Raw genomic sequence first — 25,238 nt, forward strand, 5'->3', positions numbered from 1 at the left:
CACCTTACATTGTTATGGATTGCATCAACAAAAGAGCAGCAAATAGAGATTAATACCAATGACTGTTGCCCACTTTCACTGAATTCCAAAGGGGAATAAAATAACCAGACTGGGCACTTAGCTTCTAAGTATTGTGGCACATGGCTTTCCTGTCAGAGAGAACTGCAAAGCAAATGCTCCTTTCATTTAACAAGCATATGCAAAATATATAGCAAACATTTTCAAACACTAAATAAGTAGGTCAAAATTTATAATTCCTTTACTTATCACTGATATTGTCAGGGATTTGAACTGAATAAGAAATATAGACTAAATCCTTAATCCTACCTTCTTTAACTATTCCTGCTCTTCACTCCTGTTTTTCTTTAACAAGTTTTGAAAATGCTGCTCTTTCATCTTCCATTAGCTATACTGAGATGGCTTAATTTTCCAATACTAATCCTTCCTGCCATTTTGTCATGGTTTAACAAATCTGCTATATAAATATATAGCCCTTATACAGACTAAAAGGAATGTAAGACAAAAGAAAATTTAATATAATACTATAATTCCTTCTTTTTTACTTATCAGATAGTATTTTATGGTAATGACACATTTTTAAAAGATTCTAGTCTTTGTTCCATTCTGAGTACCTAAAGTTATCAAATACGATGGCATAGAGAAGACACAAGCGTCTTGGCCATTTGAATGCTGCTCAGTGATCAGGTTATTACAAAAACAACAAATACTTCATAGAGATTATGATAAATTTGGTGTGTGCCATCTGCATAAGCAGTTTACAGAATATTTTGACCGAATTTTAAAAACAGTCCTGTAACAGACTCTTTTCATGTGCTTAAAGTTTGGTCTGCGCTTCATTCTGGAGTAATAAGCCTGTACAGAAGCCTACTTCACAGTTACAGAAGTAGTAGGATATTTGCTTCTTTTCACAAATTCCCAATCAATTGTCCCACTTGCACCATTTGAATTTAGGAGTTCAAAGTCCATAACGTTAAAGATCTCACTTTCTTTAGAAACAAAAATTAGTCCTAGCAAAGCCACTGAGAGAGATTTTGGTACCCAAAGCGTGTCTTGTCTTTCCTCTTTCTTTCCTCCAGGTGCCTTTGAAAGACACTCAGTGCCAAAAAACTCCATTCCCTCCTCTTGGTTAGCAGCAGTGCCAGCAAGGAGCAGGGCTCAGGCATCTTACTGCCAAAGGATGGAGAGTGGCTGGGGAAAGATGATCTGAAATTCTCTCCTCCTCGTTCCAGTGTAACACTCATTTCATCAACACAGAAACATCTCTTCCTTCCCAGTTCAAAAGGTGTTTGTAACAGCCCCTTTGCACTGAAGTAAAAATTTCCCAAAGCTCTCAAAGGCCCCATTTCCTTTGCCTCTTGGCTTGGGGACCTAACAGCACAAGTATTGTCTGAGAAGGCTTCTCCAAGGCATCTGAACAGATTAGTGCTTAATAATGAAATAATCAAAGCTAAAACCATGCTTGCCACAAAAAACATGAGCGAGATAAAATGCAAGCAACTGAATACAAGACGTAAACATACAACCAGCTGGGAACACATCCCTGAGGTTTCATTTAAGTATCAGTGCCAATCAGTAGAGAAAAACAATTATGCACATAAAGTGCTGCTGTAAATGACAGCTAATAGAACAGAAGGCTCAAATTATTGTTGTTGCTTCAGAGGGCAAGTGGGCAAACAGAATCAGAGGGTAAATGACAAGTCATCACACAGAGTTTCACTTCAAAACTGCCACTTCACTTAACTGGCACAATGAATTCTAATTAATAAGAAGCATTATTCTGGAACATAAGGCAGCAAACATCACTGAAGAACAAACATATTCTCCCATGAAAGAAAATTTACTCTGATCATGTTGTCTGGCTGACAGCAACATCGGCAGTGCTGTAATAGCTCTTCTCAGTACTTACATTTTCCCTGACTCAAGAACAATTAAGCCTTAAGCATGAGCCATGGAGACAGGAATAATATCATGAAACCACCTAGCAACTGTAATAATAATAACCTGTTGATACTTTGGGAATGAAGGGATAATAGGGGATGTTAATGGACTGGGCTGATAGTTGAGGTATTTGCTTAGTTACAGGATCTAACAGCAGCTGATGTGGACCCATGTTCAGGTCTCAGCTTCAGCTAATAACAGCCAGGATCCCCTGATTTCCCCAGGCTGCTGTGTGGAGTCCCAGGTGGAATTCTAAACAGCAATGGTTTGATCAAGGTTCCTCCAGCTGTTTCTCCTGTGCCTCTGCAGAGGTTGCTCCTGCAGCAGGGCCAGCCAAGAGGAAGGGACTCATCTTTATAGCCAGATAAATTAAAATTACCAGCGATCAGTGTCTGCTCTCTGAAGCAAAGTGGGCTGCAAAACACTGTCACAGAGAAGCTGCTACACCTCCTGTTCAACCAGGTGCTGAGATAATCATCATGCAGGTATAACAGGGTCCAGCACCAACACACATCAGGATGCTCTATCTTTGCACTGTGAGGCAGGAGGTTTCCTTGTAATCATGTCTATCTACATTTAATAGGGAGAAGAGGTACCTGCATATCCACCTTTCTCACAGCTGACAATTTTGTGTGGAAAAATCAATCATATTTGCAGAAGAAACATGCAGTCAAATGTCATTAAACACTTTCAGCTCCAATCTACACTGAATTATTCTTATGAAAACTCAGAATTCCTTCTGCTGAAGTGAAGGAGGATGCTTACTATCAATTGAGCTGTATATGCTGCATAATTTATGAAAAACAGACAATCAACTTAAAAGCTAAGGTTAGCAGCAGTCATTAGGTCTTAGGTATTTCCTGATGAAATTCTATTTAAATGTTCAGGTCATCAGAAAGAAATCAACTCTTTGACTGCAAAAGAATTTACAGAATTAGCACAGGGTGTCCTGGATCTTTTGAAGATATTCACTGATTTTTGTAACAGCAGAGTTAGCCAACAGTTCAGACTCTGGAACATCCCACTACTCTCATTCAAGACATCAAGAAATGAGATTGTGTAAATTAATATTGAAAAAATTATTTACATTTGTAGGACCAGCAGTATAATCTAATATGGCCCCTTCTGCTCATAACAGTTACCTGCACATTCAACTTTTTTTTACTGTACACCATATATACACTACATTAACTATAAAATACAGATTACCATCCTTATAATTCAGATTGAAGGCAGCTTTGACTATCAGTTTGTTTTAATATTCCAGATTTTGGCTAGGAGAAAAACAACTTTGCCAGAGATGTCTTAGATTTGATCATGCTACAGTTTTAAGAAAAACAATATACACTACAGGCCAAATTATATTTTGAGTTACCAGGGTTGCACAAAAGATCATGATTTGGCCTGCAAGATATGTTATTCTGAATTACAACATTCAAGGCAGAAAGAACATAGACTGTCTTTAAATTAAGGGCCTGCACTGGGGAGGAAAGGCGATCTCCCTCCTGCAGACTAATAAAATGTGGCACAGTGTCAAGCAAATAAGAGCAAATAAAGAAGCCTGAAGATCATTAAGATCTCATTTTCAGGGTACATTTCAAGGGAAATAGTGATTATTATCAGTACACACGTCCAGTAATAAGCACAGCTTTGGCATCTGGGGAGGAAATAAGTCTTAAACTAAGTGGGCTTAATACCCTGCTATTCACATGGGGCACAGCAAGGTATAAAGTACCCTCAACTGTTGAAATGGGAAAAGAGAACATTTTGTGTTTGTAGCATAGCTGAGTGTAGTATTTGTAAGTTTCAGCATCCTTTTTCTCCGTGCATTTTCTTTCTTTGCTCACTTCCTAGAGGCTTTACAATTACAATTGTAGCCACTTGGTATTTGATGAAAATGCCAGTTGCTCTCATTTAAACATGGAGTGCACTTACATCATTACATGACAGAGCTCCTCAGCCTCAACTGAGTTTGAACTCAGTTCAAACTCAACTTGTTTGAAAAATACCATGACTTCAGTCCAGAGGTGCACATCCAACAGCAGACTCATGGCCTGGATGAAATTCTCCTTTTAAAGTCTCTTAAGGGTATCTGCCTGCTATGTGTAAATCATCTGTCTTTATCTATAGAAATCATAAAAAAACCTAAACTCAAACTCAGTATTCTGATCAGTGGAGTTTTGCTGTAAGTACTTTCAAAGAAAGGTAATATGTTCATAATTTTTATTTCAAGTCTGTTTCCAAAGTGGTGTAATAACTTGCTCTATCTGAGCTAGCAATAAAAAAAAAAAAATATCCCTGGAAATTTTCTATATGTACTTAGTTGTGTATTGGGACTACTGCAAGAAAGCTTAGTTTTCAGTTGACATGATTCTAACTAAATTGCACTGGAATTCATGAAGCACAAAATAAAACAGAGAAAAAAATTACAAATGTGGGAAACTAGACAATCACTGCAGCTCAAGAATACAAGAAAAAAAGAATATGAGAAAGTGAGTCCATAAAAAGCAATCAGCATGCCACATGGAGAAACTGCCAGGACTTCAGCTACTCACATATACAGGGAGGAAATTAGTAAAATTTGATTTTGGAAAGCTTTAACTCCTAATCAGCATTCACTGTCAATACTCAAAGTGAAAGGCTATGCAACCTGAATCCAATTAGTAATCCTTTCCCTCACCTCCAATGAGTATGACCTGCCTGTAAAATCTACTGAACATAGAAGAGGCACTTGGAGTTGAAACTGAAGTGGTACTGGCTGAGCAAGTTGTCTCCTCTCTCCTCTTCCCTGAGAGGACACCATTTGATAGGTCTCATTGCTCTGCATCACTGTGAGAAGCAAAGGAGGGGGAGGAGGAGTCGAAAAGGGCACTAAATCAACAGAAATAAGATGTGCTTCATGCAGCAGCAAGAGACTAAGCACCATGCACTGCCATTTAATGGAGAGAGATGATGTTTGTCATCTTCCTGAGGGAAATTTTCAGGGGGCTGATTGCAGCTGCTATGACAACAAGGGGGAGGATGTGATGTCACACAACGACCCGAGTGACTGCTGTCACATTTTCCCAGTGCACCACTCGACTCACCAGCTGGGAAGCCAGCAGAGATCTCATTATGTGTATCTGCTCGGTAATTACTACAACTTTCCTTGCACCACACTTCCAACTTTGCACGCAGCTATAGTGTGAGGTTACTGATGTAGGGCTAAGTTCCCAGGCCTGAAAGTTTCAATCCCATAGTTATCAGAAATCTGGGATCAAGTGTCAGCAGATCATTAGACACAAGCTCTGCCACCAGGCAGGGAGAAGCAGGGAGCAAAATCATATCAGCATCATGTCAGTAAAGTCTTGGAAGCGAGCCGTGGAAAAGCTGCATGATTTCCCTCTCTTGTACACAGGGCAGCTTCTTCTCTAACCTACAGCAGCATTCACTTTAAGTGGAAAAGACTGTCCAGGACAGATCATTTGCTCATTTAAATCATTGCAGTTCTTCTAGCTGCAATGAAATGATGCAGGTTTACCACTGTCCAGGATCCTGCCTCTTAAGTTGATTTGCACTAGTACATAAATAAGTGCAGCATACATCCAGGAGCCTTTTGTGTTCTTACTGATGCAGAGCTACTGACCTTGGAAAAATGAGCTTGCGTTTACACTACATCAGAAAATACACCAATTAGTATGGCACAGGGATTTAAAATAGAAGATCTGCAGCAGAAATGTAAATCCCCAAAGGCAATTAGGTTTGAAAGCTCCTAGACTCCGGTCCTCACAATAGCAGGAGGAGAAGGAGGATGCAGACCTCTGGCTTTCAACATAGGAGAGGGAGCCGGCTGGGACTGCAAATGAGGGAAGGCTGCTCCTGAACAGATAGGCTATGACCAGGAACACGTCTGGCTGCCTGCCAAAAACTGAGCTCAAAAGGCACAAAAACATTCATATGCTTGCTTATTTCTTTCTAACTTTGGGTGCTCTAGAAAATCTGAAATTTGTAATTATTCTCACTGCGTGGATTCAGAAGGCACTGGTAGCAGTAGTAGTTGGCCAAAGACTAGACAGAAAACAAGTACAGACAATTCTGTTTCTCACCATGGCATAATGGGGACCCTCCTGGTAGGAAGCAACAAGCATTTGTTGTCTCTAGGAGAGAGCTGACTGTGCATCCTCCCCTCAGAGATGAGCAGGAGGACAAACAACACAGAGAGTCTGGCACAAAGGAAAGAGGAATTCCCATCTCCTGGCAGGTTTCTCTGTCTTCTGCTCTATTTGCACCTTGTGTCAGGGCTCTGCTGCCCCACAAGCCTAGTTTTCATAGCTACTTCCATTAGTGAATCTTATTCCCAAGACACTGAGGGGTTTAGATCATTTGGTGGCATTCGTTGAAAAGTTAGTCAGACATGACTGAGCAACAAAACCTGGATTTATGTAATTTGCCAACCTTAAAAAAAAAACAATTAAAAATTCATGTGAAGTAATTAAAGGAACACTTCTTGACAGTGATGACACTGGTTTTATCCATTAACATCTCTCCTCATCCTCTAGGGCTCTAGAGGTTATTTTCCTATGTATGGAACTCGGCTGCAGAAAACAGGAATACCCATTTTCTCACATCAAAACATTCTGCAAAGGTTTTACAACTTGCACTTTTGATGTGACCCTGACACAGAGACCTGTAACCGGAATCTGACCTTTTGAAAGTTGCTGATGAAGCTGGTGTGGAATCCTGTCTGGTAATTTCTCACTCAGAACAACTCTGACAGAGAGGGGGAGAGTCCCCCACACTCACTGTGTTCCTGGATGCCAAGGTCCAGGCAGCAGAGCACAGCTGTGGAGAGCAGGTAGCAGTGATAAGGTAGACTGCCCACAGAGAGAAGTGGGCAGAGCTCTATGAAAACATTGCCAGGCCTTTTGCCATGCAATAACCACCACTGTAGTACTTTTAAAGATCATTTATTTAGCTTACAGAAGCCCACCCCTGTGCAACATCAAAGGTGCCAATGCAATACTGAGACCCTAGATATGACACAGAATCACCATCTCCCACCCCTTTATAGAAGCAGCTTCAGGTGAAATACCAAAACAGGAATTCCTGTGGCAGAGACCATCCACCCCACACTAAGGGTGCCTTGCCCACACACATACCAACTATACAGATGCCTTTCAGATGTATTTGCAGGCAGAGTGTAAGGAGACCAGACTGGTTTGAAGGTATAACACAATTTTGTAATGAGGGGAGCAGAAAATACTCTCATAACTTCAGAGTTTTATGTCACAATCTACTTGCTGACAGCTTTCTTTAGGTGAATTTGCTGGGGGTAGGACTATGCTAGAAGACATTTTAGTTATTTATAGTCTGTTATAACCACATCAGACTTCCTTAAATTACATTAGAAATCTCACATCCCATTGCAAACTTGGGTTTTTTATTATATACATAAACTTAGATTTCCCAGTTACTAGATTTCAGATGACAGTATTTCATTGTTTACACAGAAAACATCAGTGCCTCCTATCAGCTCTGACTGAAAAAATGTCCGGAGGGGAGAGGAGGGGAGAGGAGGGGAGAGGAGAAGGTGGAAAGCAAGGGTTTGGGAGGTTCATTGTTGTTTTAAAAATTTGTATCATGTCGTGGCAAAGAAAACGATAGAGTTTAGGTAGAAAGAAAAGGGAAAGTGGTGGCTATATGCGTTCCCCCTTCTCCTATTTGCCAGGGACACTGTTCATGTGCAGGGAGAGATACCTCCCCCTCTCCCCAAAAGCAAACTAACCCCATGGACAGACAGCTCGCCCAGAGCTCCTTTGAAGACAGGCTACAAGTGACCCGCATGCAGAATTGGTGAAAGATTTGTCAGCACCTTATAATTACAGTTTGCTTGCAGTCAGAATCACGTTTATTACAAGCAACTACAAGGGCAGAATTAAAGTAAATCTCTATGAAAATGCACAGCATGTGGGCCTACAGGTGGCTTCTGCTAAACCTGCCTCTTTCGTGGGTTGCAAAGGTGCTGTTGCCCTCAGATGAATGAAAAACCCCAATATGATTGAAAATAAATAAAGCCAAAACAGCTAACGTACACAGCTCTCTGGCCAAAACACAGTATAGAAATTGAAACTGCTCTTATTTCTCTGGTTTCTTTCTAGAATAAAAACCCGTTCCTGTCTATTCAACTCTTAGTGGACAACCTTTAAAGAAAGAATAATAGAAAATCTACAACATCATTTTCTTTAAAAATTAACACACAACAGAGAGCTGAAGGTATTTTTCCTTCTCTTAATAAAGCTGAATTCAATATTCAGCTTGCTTCCAATCTTCCCCAGCTCAGACCAACACAGCACATGCATCTCCTCAAGCAACATTTTCTTTGGCCAAAACACAGAGGGCATTTTTAAAGTGATCAGTCAGAGGGAGTAGCAAAAACTGCTTTGGGTGTTCTTCCTGTTAGGTTGAAAGGGATGGTAAAATGGGTTTCAAGCAGCAAAATTCAACATAAGAAACTCCAGCAACATTAAGAAAACTCCATTTTAAAAGAATTCTTTCAAATAAGGGCTCACATGTACCACCAAGAAAAACCTCAGGTCTTTGGTAACAACTGGAGGGAGAGCTTTTGCACAAAAAACAGTGATGGTGTCCTCCTAAAGAAACTTTCCTGCAAGATTTAGAAACAACTGCTGTGAGCTAGATTAAATCTAGGTAAGTTTCAGTGCCACATCCCTCCTCTCTTGTAACACCTGAGATGCAGGAGAAACCCCTGTCTCTTAATTTCATTCTAATCTATAAAAATAAAATTATTAGATACAAGGGATGGGACAAAACAGTGTTGCCAAGTGCTTCTGGATATGAAAAGCAGAGAGTGGGAGTTTTATTAAAGTTAGCTCTTAATCATAGGAAGGTGATAAACACAGAAAGAAAATATTCTTTTGTTAATGTTTGTTTTTTCCATTTTCCCAGGCTTAAAGGCAGTGGATGTTTTTCTGTCTTGCACCTTTAGTCAGTCAATTATGGTTTATACTTTTAGTGGAGGAAAATTTAGCCCAAGTTAATCTAGAGCACAAATACAATCACTTGTGTATACAAAACTTGACAGAATCTGAGATTTGCTCCCAAAGCCTTCTTCTGAGATACATCAAGCTTTCTAGAGGAAATAGAACTACACGATTCTGGTCTTGAATGGTCCCACTAAATGGCTCACACTGTGGCTCGACTGTTGTCCCTTTTTATCACACTACCAATGCAAATAGTCCATAAAATCAAAATATCCAAAACCGGATGGAAAGCTTCCGTGTAACCTAAGCAGCACACCTCAGACCTCCTCAGGTTCTCTGTTACCACCTCAGGGTGGTAACCTAATGTTCAACCACCTTGTTTCTCTGCAAGGAAGAAAGCTATAGAGTATCCAAATGCATTTGTCTTTCTGATATGGTACATCCCTTTCTTCCAAAAGGATTTGTAAAGTCCCTGCAGGAAGTGCAGGTTTCCCACAGCTCTCCTGTCCCACCCTCAGCGTTGTAAACAACCAAGGTGAAAGCTAGAGCTGTCAAGAAGCTGCTCCAGGTGATGCTGCTGTGGGAGCAGCTGCTAACCAGCTCCAGAGACACGGGGCTGTCTAACTGCAAGCCATCAGCAAGGAGCTCTTCTTGCACCAGCCTTCTTCTATGCCCACATACATCCATGTTTGATGTCAGACCCAGGTCTGACACTGTGAAGTTCATCTCTTCTTAACAATTAGCGTAAGGGTGAAACAATGAAAAATATTTTTCTTTTGCACCCAAATGGAAACTCATTTCTTTCAACCTGATATTACTCTCTACCCCAAGAGCATCAGCCTCCTCTCCTTGCTGATACTTCATCACCAGACACTTGGCATTTTCCCCAAAACTTGTTAGAAATTTGCAGTATCCAAGACTAGATATCTACATCAAAGGCTCATCTGATGAAAAAAAAAAAAAAAAAGTTCAAGCCCACCCCTGACACACTAATAGTGCTGTGGGGTCTTCTGGAAACATTCTTTTTTCTTCAATACAAAGATTAATGAATACTTTAATTATTAAGGTCTGTCTACCAGACAGTGCTGGTAATACTATATAGCATGTTTACAAAGTTTTTCATGGTTATGTGAGTCAATCCAATGCACACTTGCCCAGATACAAAAATACATGTTATGTAATGCACAGCTCACAGAATCAATATGCTGGTTCTGTGCACCAAGGAGAAGAAAATAGCACAGGATCTCCTATGCAACAACTATCCTAAGAAGCAAAAGAAGCTGCAGTTCTAAACCTGAGTCACTTGATCCAAAATTTGGTCTGTTCACTTTATGAGCATGAGTAGCTATTAAGACAGCAGAGCAACAAACAGCAATCCTGTTGTTTTTTTCACAAAAAAAAAAAAAAAAAATAAATTTTAAAATTAGGCACATTCATTAATGTTCAGCATCTTCAGATAATGTGCCTTTAGAAAGGAAATGCTTATCCTCCAGACACACAGACTCATGAAATAACACTATTAGTAATGATGCTGAGAGGAGGGCAAATTAAGGTAAAACAGTTCAAAAGTGAGCATGCTGCAACTTAACCTGTGGATAGACTACCACCTTCCTATTCAGGAATTCAGGAAAGAAATTTCAAAAGTAGCATTTGCCTGACAGTTTCACCTTTACAATGCTATGTGCACATTAACAGATGATTACATGAAGATATTTTAATGAAATATGGTTGCATCTCAAATTTTTTTCAGCGAGTTTAATGTTTGCATGATGTTAATGACTGTCAAACAAAATTTCCCTAAAGCAGAGGAATAAACAGGTACCTCCCACATGATTAAAAACTTGTATCCAACACTATCAGATGAAATTCTTAGCCAATTACACCTGTAAAAATCAGGGAAAACTTTCCTGAGTTCACACCTGCAAGGAAGCAGAGTGTCTCTCATCTTAAGGGTATTCCAGGGGAATTTGTATCAATTATTTATTACAACTCAGTGTTCCATATATTTTAACTTGGATTTCATGGAAAAGTTAAAATAGGATGTAAGCTTGCCTTGTTTCTAAGACTTGCAGGGATTTATTTAATGTAGCCCAGGGAGATACACAGCTTTAGCAAAGCAGCCTGCTCAGGGAACCCTCAGATTTTAACTTTTGTACAGCCAGTCTCTTGGATAAACACACAGGCACCTGTTGGCTTGAGAAGCCTCATGTTTCCCTGAGACAGTGAAGAAATAATAAACTGCACTCTTCAAACAGCTGCAGCAGCCAGTCCTAAAATTCCTAATCTCTCATAGCATCTTTCACTGCCCCAGCAATTTCTGTGTTTTAGAGGCAACAAGAACTGTTATGTACATCCTTACACAAATGGAGAAAAGGCAAAAGTTTACAGAATTTGGAAGCACTGAGTGAACAAAGAAATTTTGGAAGCAAAGCCAAGGCTCCCAGGGAGTTATGTTCTGGGTTCATCGGAAGGAAACACAGCTAACAAGTTGGAAACCTACAATCCTGAAGCCCAGGCTTGCCTGAGATAAGGTTCCACAACAAAAGTTCTGCAAACATGTCAGTGAACTCGTGCCAAAACCCAGCAAAAGGATTTAGAGCGGCTGCGTATCAAAGGCAAGTTTCTTGGGCAGAAAAAAATACAGAAGGCAGCACAGAAAACCAATCCAGAGAATAGTTGCAGAGCATCTATACCTTTTAAAGGCATATCTTAAGAAAAGGCAGTTGTCAGCAGCAGTCTTTTACCTGGACTTACTGAAGCTGCAAAGGAAGAGAGGAAAGAAAGAGAAACAATGAAGAGAAAGAAGGCGAATGAAATGAGGCTCACCAATCGTAAAGCTATAGCCATCGATGCTGAAAGTAGCACTCCGGCATTTTTTAAACCCCTCCTTTCTGCTGCTTGGCTCTGTCATGATCCTGCCAGCTTGTACTTTCAGCAGCAGCCTTCCTCTCCCCTGTGGAAGCAGAGCGCTTGAGTTCTCTCTTAGCTGCCTCTGAATATCTGCCGGAGACAGCGCACACACCCAACCCCACACATCTCCTGCTGCGGGGAGCTGAATCCGAGAGGCAGGCACCCAGCAGCTTTCTCCTCCCCCTGCCCCTCTCCCTGGCATCTCCCCGACCTGCCTGCTCCGAGTTGAACAACTGGTTAGAGGCTCCAGTATCTAACCCAGCAGTCATTTAGTGCTAGACTAGCAGAGTCAAGAAGCCGGCTGTATCTGGGAAATCTCCGTGTAGGAGTCAGCACACAATTAAAATAATAATAATAAATAAAAAAAAAAAAAAAAAAAAAAAAAAAAAAAAAAAAAAAAAAAAAAGATGAAGGGATGAAGGATTAGATTTTGCTGTGATCTGCCCACTGATTATTCCCTGCTGTGCTGCAGCCCCTGCTTTCCGTGGCTCCTCTTACACACGGGGATTTCTGACTCGCAGCAAAATATGCTCAGATTTCAGCCTTTCAAATGCAAGCAGCGTTTTTTAAACATTTGAGATGTACCGAATCAACCCAAGATTACAGTCCCTCGTCCATCATATACTGCTTATGCTAACAGCAAGTCTCTAGACATACAAGTGACAGCAGAAGGCAAGATATTGCCAGCAAGAGTGTAAAGTGACTGTGGGAAAACAACAAAAGTAATTCAGCAGTAATGATGATAAACTGAGCAAAATGTACACACACACACACACACACAGAGTCTTTCCACCTCTTCCTCCTCCTGGTGGCTCATCATAAGGTTTGTAAAGTCCTCTCTGCAGTTTTTTTACCCAGTAGAGTTTTAAAAATGTGATTCAAAGTGCTTGCAGCAATCTTTTGAAAAAGGCAGGTAAATAATCCCTATCCTAAAAGCAGGAAAAAAAAAAAAAAGTCAAGGCTGTCAAAGTTTTCACAGAAGGCTAACAGCAAGCCAAGTTTTTATAAATAGGTATCCAAGAAAACACTCGGATCCCAGTTCACATAAATTTGTGCAATCTCTTTCCTTTTCCCGTAACATGTGCTAATATAGAAACATGCTACCAAAATGCTCCAATTTTTCAGGTTCTCAAGAGCACAAGTAAATTCCAGTTAAATTCATCAGATTTTGCATTGTTCTGGGTAGAAACTACATGGAAACACTGAGTTTCAGAAATTTCAGGAAGGCTACCATCAAAATAAGAGCTGAAACACGGTTTGCTAAAAGCTATCCCAACACACACCGAAAAGTTTACAAAATAGCAGCAAGCCCAGTCTGTGTCTAAGGTTTAAACATCAACCCTACCTTGGTTTCTCAGCAAAAGGTTAAGTCAGATAGAAATGTTGCACTTTTAAAATTCCCTGTCTTCAAAGGATGCAATAGAGTCACTACTGAACTCCAGTGCTTATTTAAATTCTGCTTAATTCTAGCCCAATGAAGAACCTCAGCCAAACAGACCTTTATTGCTAATAATTTTATTATTTAGATGATCAATAGTACAGGGCAATCTGTATTATCAATTAATTATATTAACATTATGATATCAACAATTATCTATAATTCTTACTCTAATAATTATATTAATTTTTTTTTCATTAGGAAAAAAACTATTAGTAGTACAGGTTGGTTGGTTTGTTTTTACAGGAAGGAGGACATCATCTTCAGGTTTCTTGTTCTTTCAAGAGTGAAGTGTGAAATAATAATAACTATTTAGTCATAGCACTTCTATCACTTGCACCTGCAATTATTTTTGACCTCAGAAGGATAGGCATAGCTCAGGAATGTAAAAGAGCTGCTGCTATAAAAGAAGCCACTGCAACGAAGAGTTCTCAAGGCAAATATTAGATTTCTTCATGAGGCTGCGTCTCCTAAACCATGTAGAAAATCAGAGCATACTGAGTTTCTAAGGAATCACTGTCTCTGTCACTGGTTATATAGGTCACATAAGCAGTAATGCTCTGCCTCCGAAAGTAAAAGCATAGAGAATTACTCATGCTATACCTAGAAAGCACAAAGTTAAATGTTATCTAAAGGAAAGGTAAGTATTGGAACTGACAGGGTTTGAGGGGGTTTTTAAATTTATGTAGTTGATGGCACCATCTTTGTCCTTTAGTCACAAAGCATTGATTCATGCAGAAATAATGAGAGGACCCCAGTGTCAGTCGTGAAACTGCAGTCCAGTTTCTTAGTTTCAGGTGAAACTTTGTTCCAAGAAGACAGGCAGGCTCAGTCTCGTGTGCTCCCTGGCTTGGACCATACACTTGTGTAGGAAGCAGGAGAGGTGTATGAGCATCTCCTCAGTAGAACACCCAGAGCACCAAGCTACTCCCACACCCATGTTGCTCTTTTCTCAACTCCTTCACTGGGGCTTCAGCCACTTTGTACAAATTGCCAGAGAGAAAATGACCTGGCCATTCACACCCGAGTTACCTCGCAACAATATCTTGTTCAAACTGTAACTAATACTAATTCAAATAGCTATTATTTTGATAAGTTCATTTAGGTCATAGTGAACAGTTGTCTGAGGAGGAATAAAGACAGTCACTCTCAAGGGCAAAGTGATCACAGAAGGTGAGAAAAGCTGCATCTCCTGCACCCCTGGAGAGGGCCCTACTCTGACTGTTAGCAGCAAGATGCTCTCTCTCTTTGAAACTGCAGATACACCTCGGGGTGTGAAGGAAAAGGTTTTGACCTGAAAGAATTTCAAGAAGGAAAGAATTTCTTCCTAGCTATACTAAAAATTTAATCCACCTTCTCAGAGACTTACCAAATTGTATCAGTAACCTGATATCTGCTCCTTTGCATTTTACAGCCCTTGGCTAGAGTTCAGCTCTGCCATTTATGTACAGCTTTCCCAACCAATCCCTACAGATTCTCTCAGGGTACAGTACATTTTCTACCTTCCACTGCCAGGTAGTACCAATATAAGTTGTTAGGCAGTTCTTGAGGCTGTAAGTTCAGTGTCGTGTACAGCAATCCATGTATGTCATTTGTAAACCACCTGGGGATCCTTTGAGATGAAAAGCACAGTGTGAATTGAAAATATTTATTATTAGTGCTGTAAACAGACCAGGGTATCCATGGTAACATTTGATTTGTCAACACATAAAACAGAAGTCACTTTAATATTTTCCATTTAATTTTCAATGTGTAAAAAAGTTAGCATGTTTTCAGGAAGTCTATTTTAACCGAAGACCAAATATCCATCCAATCTGCCATCTTCCAACATGCATGCTAAATGAAGTTGAGAAAAAACAACCACCTGTAACAGATATTCAACACTGTCTCCCTGTCCCCAGGCAGCCTGTTTCTCCCCTCCAGTATAAAAGACATGGTATTTATGTAGATTTGCCTTAGCAAGACTGAAACATTTTTAATTGCACTCTACACCCAAATTCTTTCCCAAGCTTAAACTTTGAAAAAACAAGTTCATGGCAAGTTACTTCTATGTGTCAGCTCAAAACCATGACTTGTTATTTCAGTCCTAGATCCTCTGGCTCTCAGTGCAAGAAAGAGAAAATAAAAGCATAAAGTAAAATTCTAGTCCCATGAAAGTCAAGGACAAAACTCCTACCCACTTCACCTGTGCTGGCTCTCTGTCTTCCTGGTTTTCCATGTTTGTAGTCCTGTTGATCCAGTTCCTAACACTATCAAGTTTCACAGTAGCAGTGATGAATTCAGACCTCAGGCATCCATATGCTTTCGTAGTACCCGTCACTGAAGTTAGCAGAATTAAGTGCTCTGAATTTTGATCTTTTTAGAAATGGCTCAGATATCCTAAACCAACTAAGAGGTGACTTTGAATATGAAGGGGGAAAGGGCTGGGGGGGGAGTGGTGGAAAATCCAGCCCTTTGGGTCAAACCAAAGGTCCATTGAACCCACTGTACTATACACGGGTCTTAGTATAATATCTCCATCTTTGCCTCAAAACAGATGATAAAAATATCAAGAACAAAGCAGGCTGTGAGGGTACTAGATAACCAGCCACCAGAAGCTTGGGTACCTCCTGAGGTACGAACCATAGTTTCTATATGTTCAAAAACAGTCAGAAGTTTCCTGTTCAATCAGCCTAAACGTCCAGCACACTCTCAGCATCCTTTGGCAGGGAGTTCCACAGTTTAGCAAAGCATTGCATGAAGACCTGCTTTTGCTTTGAGCCTTTCTCCTGCCCACTACATGGTTGCTCTTTAGCCTAAACCTCATTTTGATAACAATATTGCTTCTGAAGCCTTCTGGCTATGAATCTAAAGGTGAGGAGCAGAGGGGCAAAGGTGGCAGAGAAGTCCCCATCCCACAGGTTTTCTGATGGTAAGGAGACTCTGGGTTCTGGTGAGAATGGATTACAGAAGCTGCCTTTGAGAACACTGCTTGAAATTTTTTTTTCCACAAACTTAAATTGAATCAATTTTACAAGCAGACGCTTTTCAAAGCAGTTTCATTTCTCCCATCACTGCAACCTACAAATACTTAACACCCCAAAGAGCTCAGCACTTTTCAGGCCTGAGCATGATGCACCAAGAATTGGTAAATCTCTTAGGAAAATGTTTTTCATCTTCAGAGGAGAAACTAAGCTGAAATCCCCTGAGATGCTTGGCATATGCAGCTATGTACTGCAGGTTGTTTATGGAAAGGTGGCATTCTTCCCTGAAAGCTTCTTTGTTTTACTATTTCCTAGAAATGCTCCATCTGCACTCTATTATAATTTTATCAGACAATGTCACTATGAGGAATATCCATTACATTTATGTTATTTTTAGGTGTGACAGCCAGAAGGCAATATGAGTTTTTAATGCTCATCCATTCTGTTGCTTCCTGCTTGCTTCAAGCTTTACTATTTTCTCCCTTACCAAACACTGACAAAAGCAACAGTCTCAAATGTGCTGGAGTATTGTTTTGGTTTATGCTATTTTATATTTCCCAATACACACACATTCTGCATGAAAATTCAAATGCATCAAATAAACTCCAGGCACAGAAAACAAAACAAACAAACAAAAAAAACCAAATGCCTCTGAAATAATATTTTGAGCTTGGACTTCATCTTAACTTCATCTCAAGCTGCTCTGTAATTCAGAAGAAATACATTATTTACTTTAGAAACACAAAAGGAGCCTATATCATCTAATTTTAGGCCCCCAATTAAAGTGCCTAAATGAGGCTCCCCCTGCAGCCATCAAGCAACCCCAAAGGTGAGTCAGAGCTCCTAAAACCCAAATCCTCTCCAGAGAAACTTTCTCTCCTTGAAGGACCAAGAGAGCCTGAGGCATTTAAATTCTGGTAGGTAAGGAGGCTAAAGCTGAGCAGCATGATCCTTGGCAACAGTTAACACTTTCTCTAGATGGGCTGCAGGCAGTAGCACAGTAAATCCCAGTCATCTTCCAACTGGATGTAATCCACTAACAACAGCAAGGTCCATCTTTTGTGACATGTCCAGGAAAAATGCAGTATTAACAAATTACAATATCATATGGCTTTCCACTGAAACTTATAATTGGGCAAAACTAAGTGGTAAAGGAGCATCTGGTCTGGATATTTGCAAAGTTAAAGAGGCTGTAGTAGGAAAGGAGAATGTGAAGGCCTTGAAAGATGCCCATAAATATACCTACCTCCCTCCTCCACACACTAACTCATAGTCCCTGGCACCACAAAGCCAAAAGTATCCCTGCCTCCTGGGTGTTGTTACCCTTTTAAAATGAGATTTTTCTCCTTATTTGTTTACTTGTTTTATTCCAAACAACAGAATTTCACCCGCAAAACATTTTTAACGCTCTAATTCTGCTCTTGTCTAAACAGCGTTGCTGATAGCATTTTGATTGTCTTTGTTTTAATTTGATTTCTTGGTCTCATTTTGCACACTACTGAAGTATGAATCTCCAGTTTAATGTGATTCCCCATATTAGAGTAGCCATCTTTGAAAGCAATTCAAATAAAATCAGAAACAGTAAGAATTATACCATTACACAACAAAATGAAGCTTGGGGTTTTAACAGTGTTAAAAACAGATTGCAAAAGAATTAACACTACATAGTTTTGCCATATACACATGATGAAGACAGAGCCTGTTTCCAACAGCATTCCTGGGACTATCCCACAATTAAAGAGATACTGACAGATTTTTCTTTCCATCCTGTCAGACAGAGCTTTCTGATCCTTATGGTATTTGAACCACAATTTACTTTGTTACTTTGTTCCACTACATAGTGGAACAGCAGCAACCAGTTAGTACATACATCCAAATCATTGCACCCCATTTGATTCCCTGGAAAGCATCATTCTCCTGGATGATTTGGCCCGTGGCCAGTCAAATAATGAAAGTCATTATTAGTTCCCCAAGTCACTTATTATACCTCTAGTGGGTTTCCCTCACTCCTCCCTTGGCTTTCTCTCTTCTCCTCTCCTTCCTCTGCTGTTAGTTTTCAAGACATTTTGTTGCACTAAAAAACCCACAGTCATGCTTTATCTACAACATGAAAATCTTGAGAGCATGCCATAGTAGAGCTGGGAATTAGATATTTTCATGGTGCTAACCAGTGCAACTTCACCAGTGCAAAATCACCAAGATTCAGCAAGGCTGCCCTAGCTCCAAAGATCAAGATCTGCTCCTTCCCCTCCTGCCTGGAGGGAAAATTGATCTGCTTGAACAACTTATCAGCCAGTGTTCTGAATGCCAGCTTCCTCATATCAGTTATTTGGTTTCACATGGTAACAGCTGATTAACTACATGCCCTCCCCTAAGGAGTTGAAAGCACTGCTTTTCCCTATTTTTATATGCATTGGCTACAGGCTGGCTTTTACCTATATTGCATATGTGCATTCTGGCTTCCTTTAAATTACACACAGTGTAAGCTAAAATGGTACTGTGACTAAAAGTCAAACATTTCTTATGGTTAGAATTATAAAAGTATATGTGCTGGAGACCCAGCACCTAATATCATTCCACTTGGCTATCTGCCCTTTGCTTCCTACGAACCTACTCTGGGCTAATCTCGGTACTGCTGTTGGCAGCTTCCATCCCAAGACCTTCATCTGTTAGGGAACTATGTCTGGAGAAAGTGAGAAGCCTAAAAAGCAATTCAATTGATTTAAATGTCAACTATTTGTAAAGCAGACCTTCAACCTAAGATAAAGATATCCTCTGGCATAGGTACCCTTGGAGATAGTGTCATCTTACACTGAGTTTTAGTTTGGATACAGAAAGAGCCTAGCTGACTAATTTATACATTTGCCTAAAAATTCAGTCTGTTGCTGTAGAGAAAGTGAATTGTGCCCTGAATTATTAAGTACCAGGAGAAATCAGAGTAACTTATTCACTGGGAAGCTGGAATCAGTTAGCACAACTCTGCAGGCTCCTTCAGGATTGCTGCCCCAGTGACCAGGTAGCACTTTAGGATAGTCCATGCTTACATAGCAAGGACTCTCCCCTGCTAGCTGGCCTGGCAACATCAAATCAACTGGCCCTCTGCCCCTATAAGCCTACTTTCTATAGGCATCTTGTCCCCAGCCTGACAGAAGGCCCAAGAACAAAACAGGCAATGCTTGAACACCCGCTAAGCCACCAAGTACTTTCAACCATGCGACCTGTTCTCTTAGTTAGGACATAACAATGGCAGAAAAACCAGGAGAGGTTCCTGGTTGTCAGCAGTAGCACACAGATATCAAGATGTGGCTGAACAGGACTGCTACCCACGAGACTGTCACTGCAATGCTCTTCACAGAGGAGAAGCATTCACCCACATGCAACCAAACCATTAGACAACCTGCACACATGCCCCATCCTAATGCCCTCAGTGACCTCAGAGGAAGGGACAAAGGGATGGGAGACTAGCAGATAGGCAAAGAAATAAATACCTTGGACTGTGGAGGGGCCAGTGTGTCAGAAGCACTGTTTTTTTACTGTACTTACACACACACAGACATGAGGTGATACTATCAGAGTTTGAGGTGGGGGAGTGAGGAAGTAGGTAGACTTTTTAAAATTTTTAAAGATCCATTTGTTTTCATTCTGTACTTAAACATAAAAAGGAAACCTGACTTCTTTATTGAAAGAGTAGTCAGATGCTGGAACAGGCTGCTCAGGTAGGTGGTAGAGTCACCATCCATTAAGGTATTTAAGAAACATGCAGATAAGGCACTTCAGGACATGCTCTAGTGGTCATGCTGTTTGGGGTTTTTCTGCACTGATGGCTGGATGCAGTGATCTTAGAGATCTTTTCCAACCCTGACAATTGTCTGTATTTCTGTAATCTCATGCAAGGGAAAAATTATCCCTGATCCACAGGCTCTGGATATGGGTGTAACACAGAACACAAAGCAGCAGAGAGATTTTCCCATTGTCATTAAGAAACTGTTCTTTTAGTTTAATTGTACCTATGTTTACAGCAGGTATCCGTGAACAAACGTGTCTTAAGAACAGAATTCATAGTAAGTACACATTTCAGAGAGGTGATATGTGAGGCAATCAGCCTTACTGATTAGCTAGAGACAGAGATTTTTATGTTGCAATGCTGATATAAGTAGCTGACACATATTATTACTGAGTAGAAGACAGACTCTTGAGCAATCTCTTTCGATAGCCCCTGCCTGATAGGAGACTACCAATAGCAATGGCTCACACAGAGCCACCAGACTATGAAAAGTAAGGCAGGAAGAAATTAGTTTCTTTTAAAAAACAGCCTTTGCACACCCTTGGCAAAGCAGGCAATTCAGGTGAAAAAAGAGAGCCTGTTTTATAAGGCATTTTTATTTCATATTAATTTTTTCAGCATGCATTTGCAGTAATTTCAAGAGGACTATGTAAAACAGGTCACCATGTCTAGCAAAGGGGGGAAGATTTTAAATATTCAACTGTGAAACATTACCATTTGGACAATACAAGGATGTAATTCATTTACACATGTGTTCTCTATTGCCATTTTCAAAGAACTATATGTTGCTGCATTCAGTTCCATACAGTACTAATATTCCCTTCCATCTATAAACAGTCATAGAATACTCTTTTGTATGAAGAATCAATTTCTCACAATAATAATTTCAGGAAGTTAAGAGAAAGAAAAAGACTGACAATAATTGACTGATCTCCATCTTTGTTAAAGTGAAGGTGGAAGAGGTTGGTTCAGTGGAGGGAAGGTGATGGAGCAGAAACACAGTATTTCCTTAGGGTGGGCTGTCAGAAGTAGCCAGCTCAGCCCCTTTTTCCAGAGAGAGGGGTTGCCCACCCTCTTTTGTGCTCCTTCCTACTGCACTGTCCCATTCTCTCCCTTGGTGCAGCAAGTTCAAATTCACTTTCATAGCAAAGACCTTCTTAGAGATGAGCTGAGGGAAGGTACTGAAAATCAAGAGGTACTTACTCTTAATATGGATTTCCTCGCACCCTTTTATTCCGATTTTTAGAAAGGTCTAGTGTTCACCCCGATGTAATATTAAAATCACCTTTCACTGAAAGGAATCAAGAAGGTTGAAGGGTGAATATGAGGTAATGCAAGAGGTAGGTGAAGCCCTTTTCTTGCAGCAGTAGAAGGCTGGCAGATTGGACAGGCTGTTTGCATTCATACTGTAGCTTTGGAGTGCCTTCCCTGTGTAACAAATCCTGAAGAACCATCCACTCAGGCCTGTGCCATCGTCCCAAAGAAAGTCCTGGAGGTCTCCAACATACAGCCTCGTGTCTGAAGCCAGGATCCTGCTGGCACTTTAGAGGACCCCTTGCTCTGAGGTCCATGGTACATTGCTGCCTCTCTTATTACATCTTTGGGCTGTAGTGTCAGCATCAAGCCACCTCTTCGAGCTCTCAGCAAAGAGATGAATAGTTAACATCACTTGATGGAAATAATTCATCAACTTAAGTGCCTCTAACAAGCCCAAAATTTAGTAATCAGATGAAATATACATTTTCCAACTACTATTGTAAAACCTAGCAAGGTCTGTCTTTCTCAGGGGACAAAGTCATTGGAAGACACAAAGAATTCAGCTTTAATGAGCTCAAAGGACTGCCTCCTCCCAAAGGTTATGAGAGTATGGAGGCCTAGTGAAGCACCAGGACCCTGGGGGTACTGAAGGGTCCTAACAGCCCTGAGCAGCCTCACCTGGGACTTTCCCCTACATCCTCTTCAGTGGTATCAGCCTCAGCTTTGTTCTAGGCGGGTCTGGTCCTACCTCTCAGATGAGTTTTAGCCCTACACCTGAGGTAGCTCATCTCCTGAATGGACACCTTGTATAGACAGACACTCCAGCTCATCTCCAACCCTATCTCCCGGATGGACCTGGGACATCTGCTGAACTTTTACAATTGCCAAAGAATACACTTGTTGCTTTATTTGTCATGTGTAAAAATTCTAGGACCACCCCTTAGGGAAAGAGAAACAAACCAATAAAGAAATCATTTAATAGCAGTAAACAAACTATTAAAAAAATAAAACTAATTAACACAAGCAGCCTAAGTTTTGCATCACTTTGAGGCTCAAGAGCACACGAAAGTGAACAGAATGATAAGAGGTTTTCTGCTAATGGGTTAACCTGCATTAAAAGGTTTTTGCAGCCCAGGAAGCCAGACACATACTGGGCTTCTCCAAAAACAGCGGGGCCAGCAGATGGAGAGAGGTGATTCTGCCACTTTGCTCTGCTCTGTAAGACTCACCTGGAGTACTGCATTCAGCTCTGGAGCCCTCAATACAGGAAGGACATGGATCTGATGGAGTGGGTCCAGAGAGGGCTGCAAAAATGATCAAGGAGCTGGAACACCTGTGCCACAAAGACAGGCTGAGGGAGCTGGGGTTGTTCAGCCTGGAGAAGAGAAGGATATGGGGAGACCTCACAGTGACCTTCCAGTACCTGAAGGGGGCTACAGAAAGACTACAGAGGGACTGTTTGCAAGGGCCTGGAGTGATAGGATGAGGGGCAATGGTTTTATATTAGTGAAGGGCAGATTTAGATTGGATGTTAAGAAAAAGATCTTCACCATGAGGCTAGCAGAAAATGGAACAGGTTGCCCAAAGAGTCAGGTGAGACCTCATCCCTGGAGATATTAAAGGTGAGGTTTGATGAGGCTGTGAACAACCTGATCCAGTTGAGGATGTCCCTGCTCACTGCAGGGGGTTTGGACCAGGTGGCCTTCAGAAGTCCCTTTCAACTTAATTATTCTATGATTCTAAGGTAGAAAAATCTGATTTATTCTGGTTTTCTCATGCATTCACAAAAGCTTTCTGCTTTGGGACTTGCCAAAACACTTTCTTAGTCACAAAAATATGTTTTTGGAAAAAGAAACACTGGATTGAACTACTCTAAGTAAAGTCTAATAACATGAAGCACTAGTAAGTGTAAGAATGTCAACGTTTTCTTAAATTAAGATGTTCCAGTCCTGACCTCAGGAAAGGTTTTTTGATCAGAAATGTGACTAAAATCTGAGCCAAAAGACCAAAACTTGTGTGTTTGGAATCTTAAGGGAAAAAAAAAATGTTCTGACCAATTTACTTAAAAACATGTTTAAGAAACAGTAAAATCCTGACAGATAGTAGAATGGAGTTTTTTGTTTCTGTATCTGCACCTTAAATGTAGTTTGACAAATCTTTGCATTGATTCATGAAAAACTTCTTTATTTAGGTGACATTCTGGTCTTTGATGGCTTTCATACTAAGTTAGTATTCTGTAGGCCTTGCTTTAGAGCCTTGTTCAAAGTAGAAAGTAAAACTACCACCAAAGGACACTGTATTCCTTTCAACTTATCATAAATAAGAATACAATTAGCAGTCTTTTCCCTGGCCAAGGCTCTTAACAAAGAGCTTTCACCCAGTACATCTGAATACTTTGCCACAAGCAATAAACCAAGATCTCTCCAAGTTTCTTTCCAGCACCCTCCTGTTGAACTGTATGGGCTCCCTGGTGCATCAGGTGACATGATGAGGGACAGCCTGTGAGGTGTGGCTTCTGGTGACAAGTGACTCCCAGCAGCATCATGTTAAGATCTGAGCTTTGCTAAACAAGGTGGTGCTAGAACAGCCCCTCTCTCTTGCACTGCTCCAGGCATGAGCTGCACCTGGCAAAGGGGTCACAGATCCTGCTTCCTCCTGATGCATAAGACAAGAATAATGAAAAGCTAAGGTGAGGTACAGTCCCTCCCTAAAGGAAACACAATCCAGCATTGAAGTGTGTTATGAGCATCTTTGTGTGTGTGTGTGTGTGTGTGTGTGTGCGCAACAACACACAGAATAACTCTTAAAATAACACATACAGACTAGTGAATATGCTTCATGAAAAGAAACAACTGTAGCTGCTGACCTGTATGTCATAAACCCTATACAGCTACTGGCAGTCATTCTCCTAACAGATTAAGCAGTAGTTGATTAACAGTCAGGGTTTGTGTTCTGGATTTACTGCATTTTCTTCACACATCTTTCAACCAGGTCTGTGCAGCTGAAAAGTCACAGTTCCCTCTCTTGTCACCCAGCATCTCCCTAGGGCAAAGGAGAGCATGGTAAAGTGAGCACACCAAGTTACTTACCCAAGGAGTGTCATGATGTATTTGTCCTTATTTCACCCAGCTTTCAGAACTGGGGGAACACTCATGGAGTCCTGACTTTCAGAGATGTTCTTCATTATGCAACAAGGAGCAGGCAGCACTCATTTGCAGTGGGAACATTACTCATTACTAACTCCCTGCCAGCCAGTGCTTTCCACTCCCATCTTCTTGAAGCACTCCCTGGTTGCCAAGTCAACTTGTACAGCTCTTGGAGAGCTCTGAAACAGGGAACATTGAATGACTGCTTCTGCAATCACAAATAAGAAGGTTTAGGAAGAAAAACAGTCTTTGAGTTGCTGAAAGAGAGAAGTGAATGGCAAATTGATTCTGACCGTTCCATTAGGAATGTTCAGCCACTGTCTACACACGACGTGCAAGAGGGGAAAAAAGATGAGAAATCAAAGTATTTGATAATAAGATAGCACAGCTCATCTAGAGCTTTTAAGAATACAACTTCTGTCTTCTCAGGAATGTAGATGATTAATACTTTTTGCTTGCAAAGATGTCCTTGGCTAAAAGCCTGACTAAATCAGACCTACAATACCCACACATACAGAATATGAATATTATACAGGCCATCTGAGTAACTCTCTAACACCTCTTAACTATTCACTGGCAGACAGAAATGGTTTTTAAATTATAACCATTTCCAGCAAAAAGCTCTTCAAGCAGGCAAGTGTTAATTAACTGAAAAAGAAAACCTACTCCAGTACTATAAAAACATTTAAGTCAGATTTATGAGTTCACTTGCCATTTGATGGAAACAAAAGGGGCCATAACTGGGAGGGGGAGGGTATTTTTTTACTTCTGTAAACACCTAGATGATTCTGCCTAAAAGCA

At 40.6% G+C, this 25,238-nt stretch overlaps 1 protein-coding gene across 2 annotated transcripts in view; it reads right to left on the reverse strand.

Moving 5' to 3' along the window:
- The window catches only part of PDE1C (phosphodiesterase 1C), a 294,638-nt gene extending 282,788 nt beyond the window's left edge, over nucleotides 1–11,850 (reverse strand). For both annotated transcript variants that reach the window (XM_030445208.1, XM_030445209.1), the window contains exon 1: nucleotides 11,766–11,850. In XM_030445208.1, coding sequence (XP_030301068.1) covers nucleotides 11,766–11,850 — 85 coding nt within the window. The remainder of the gene's footprint in view (nucleotides 1–11,765) is intronic.
- Between the last annotated feature and the right edge of the window lie 13,388 nt (nucleotides 11,851–25,238).

Source organism: Calypte anna, chromosome 2 (genome assembly GCF_003957555.1).
Source record: "Calypte anna isolate BGI_N300 chromosome 2, bCalAnn1_v1.p, whole genome shotgun sequence".
Classification (NCBI taxonomy): Eukaryota; Metazoa; Chordata; class Aves; order Apodiformes; family Trochilidae; genus Calypte; species Calypte anna.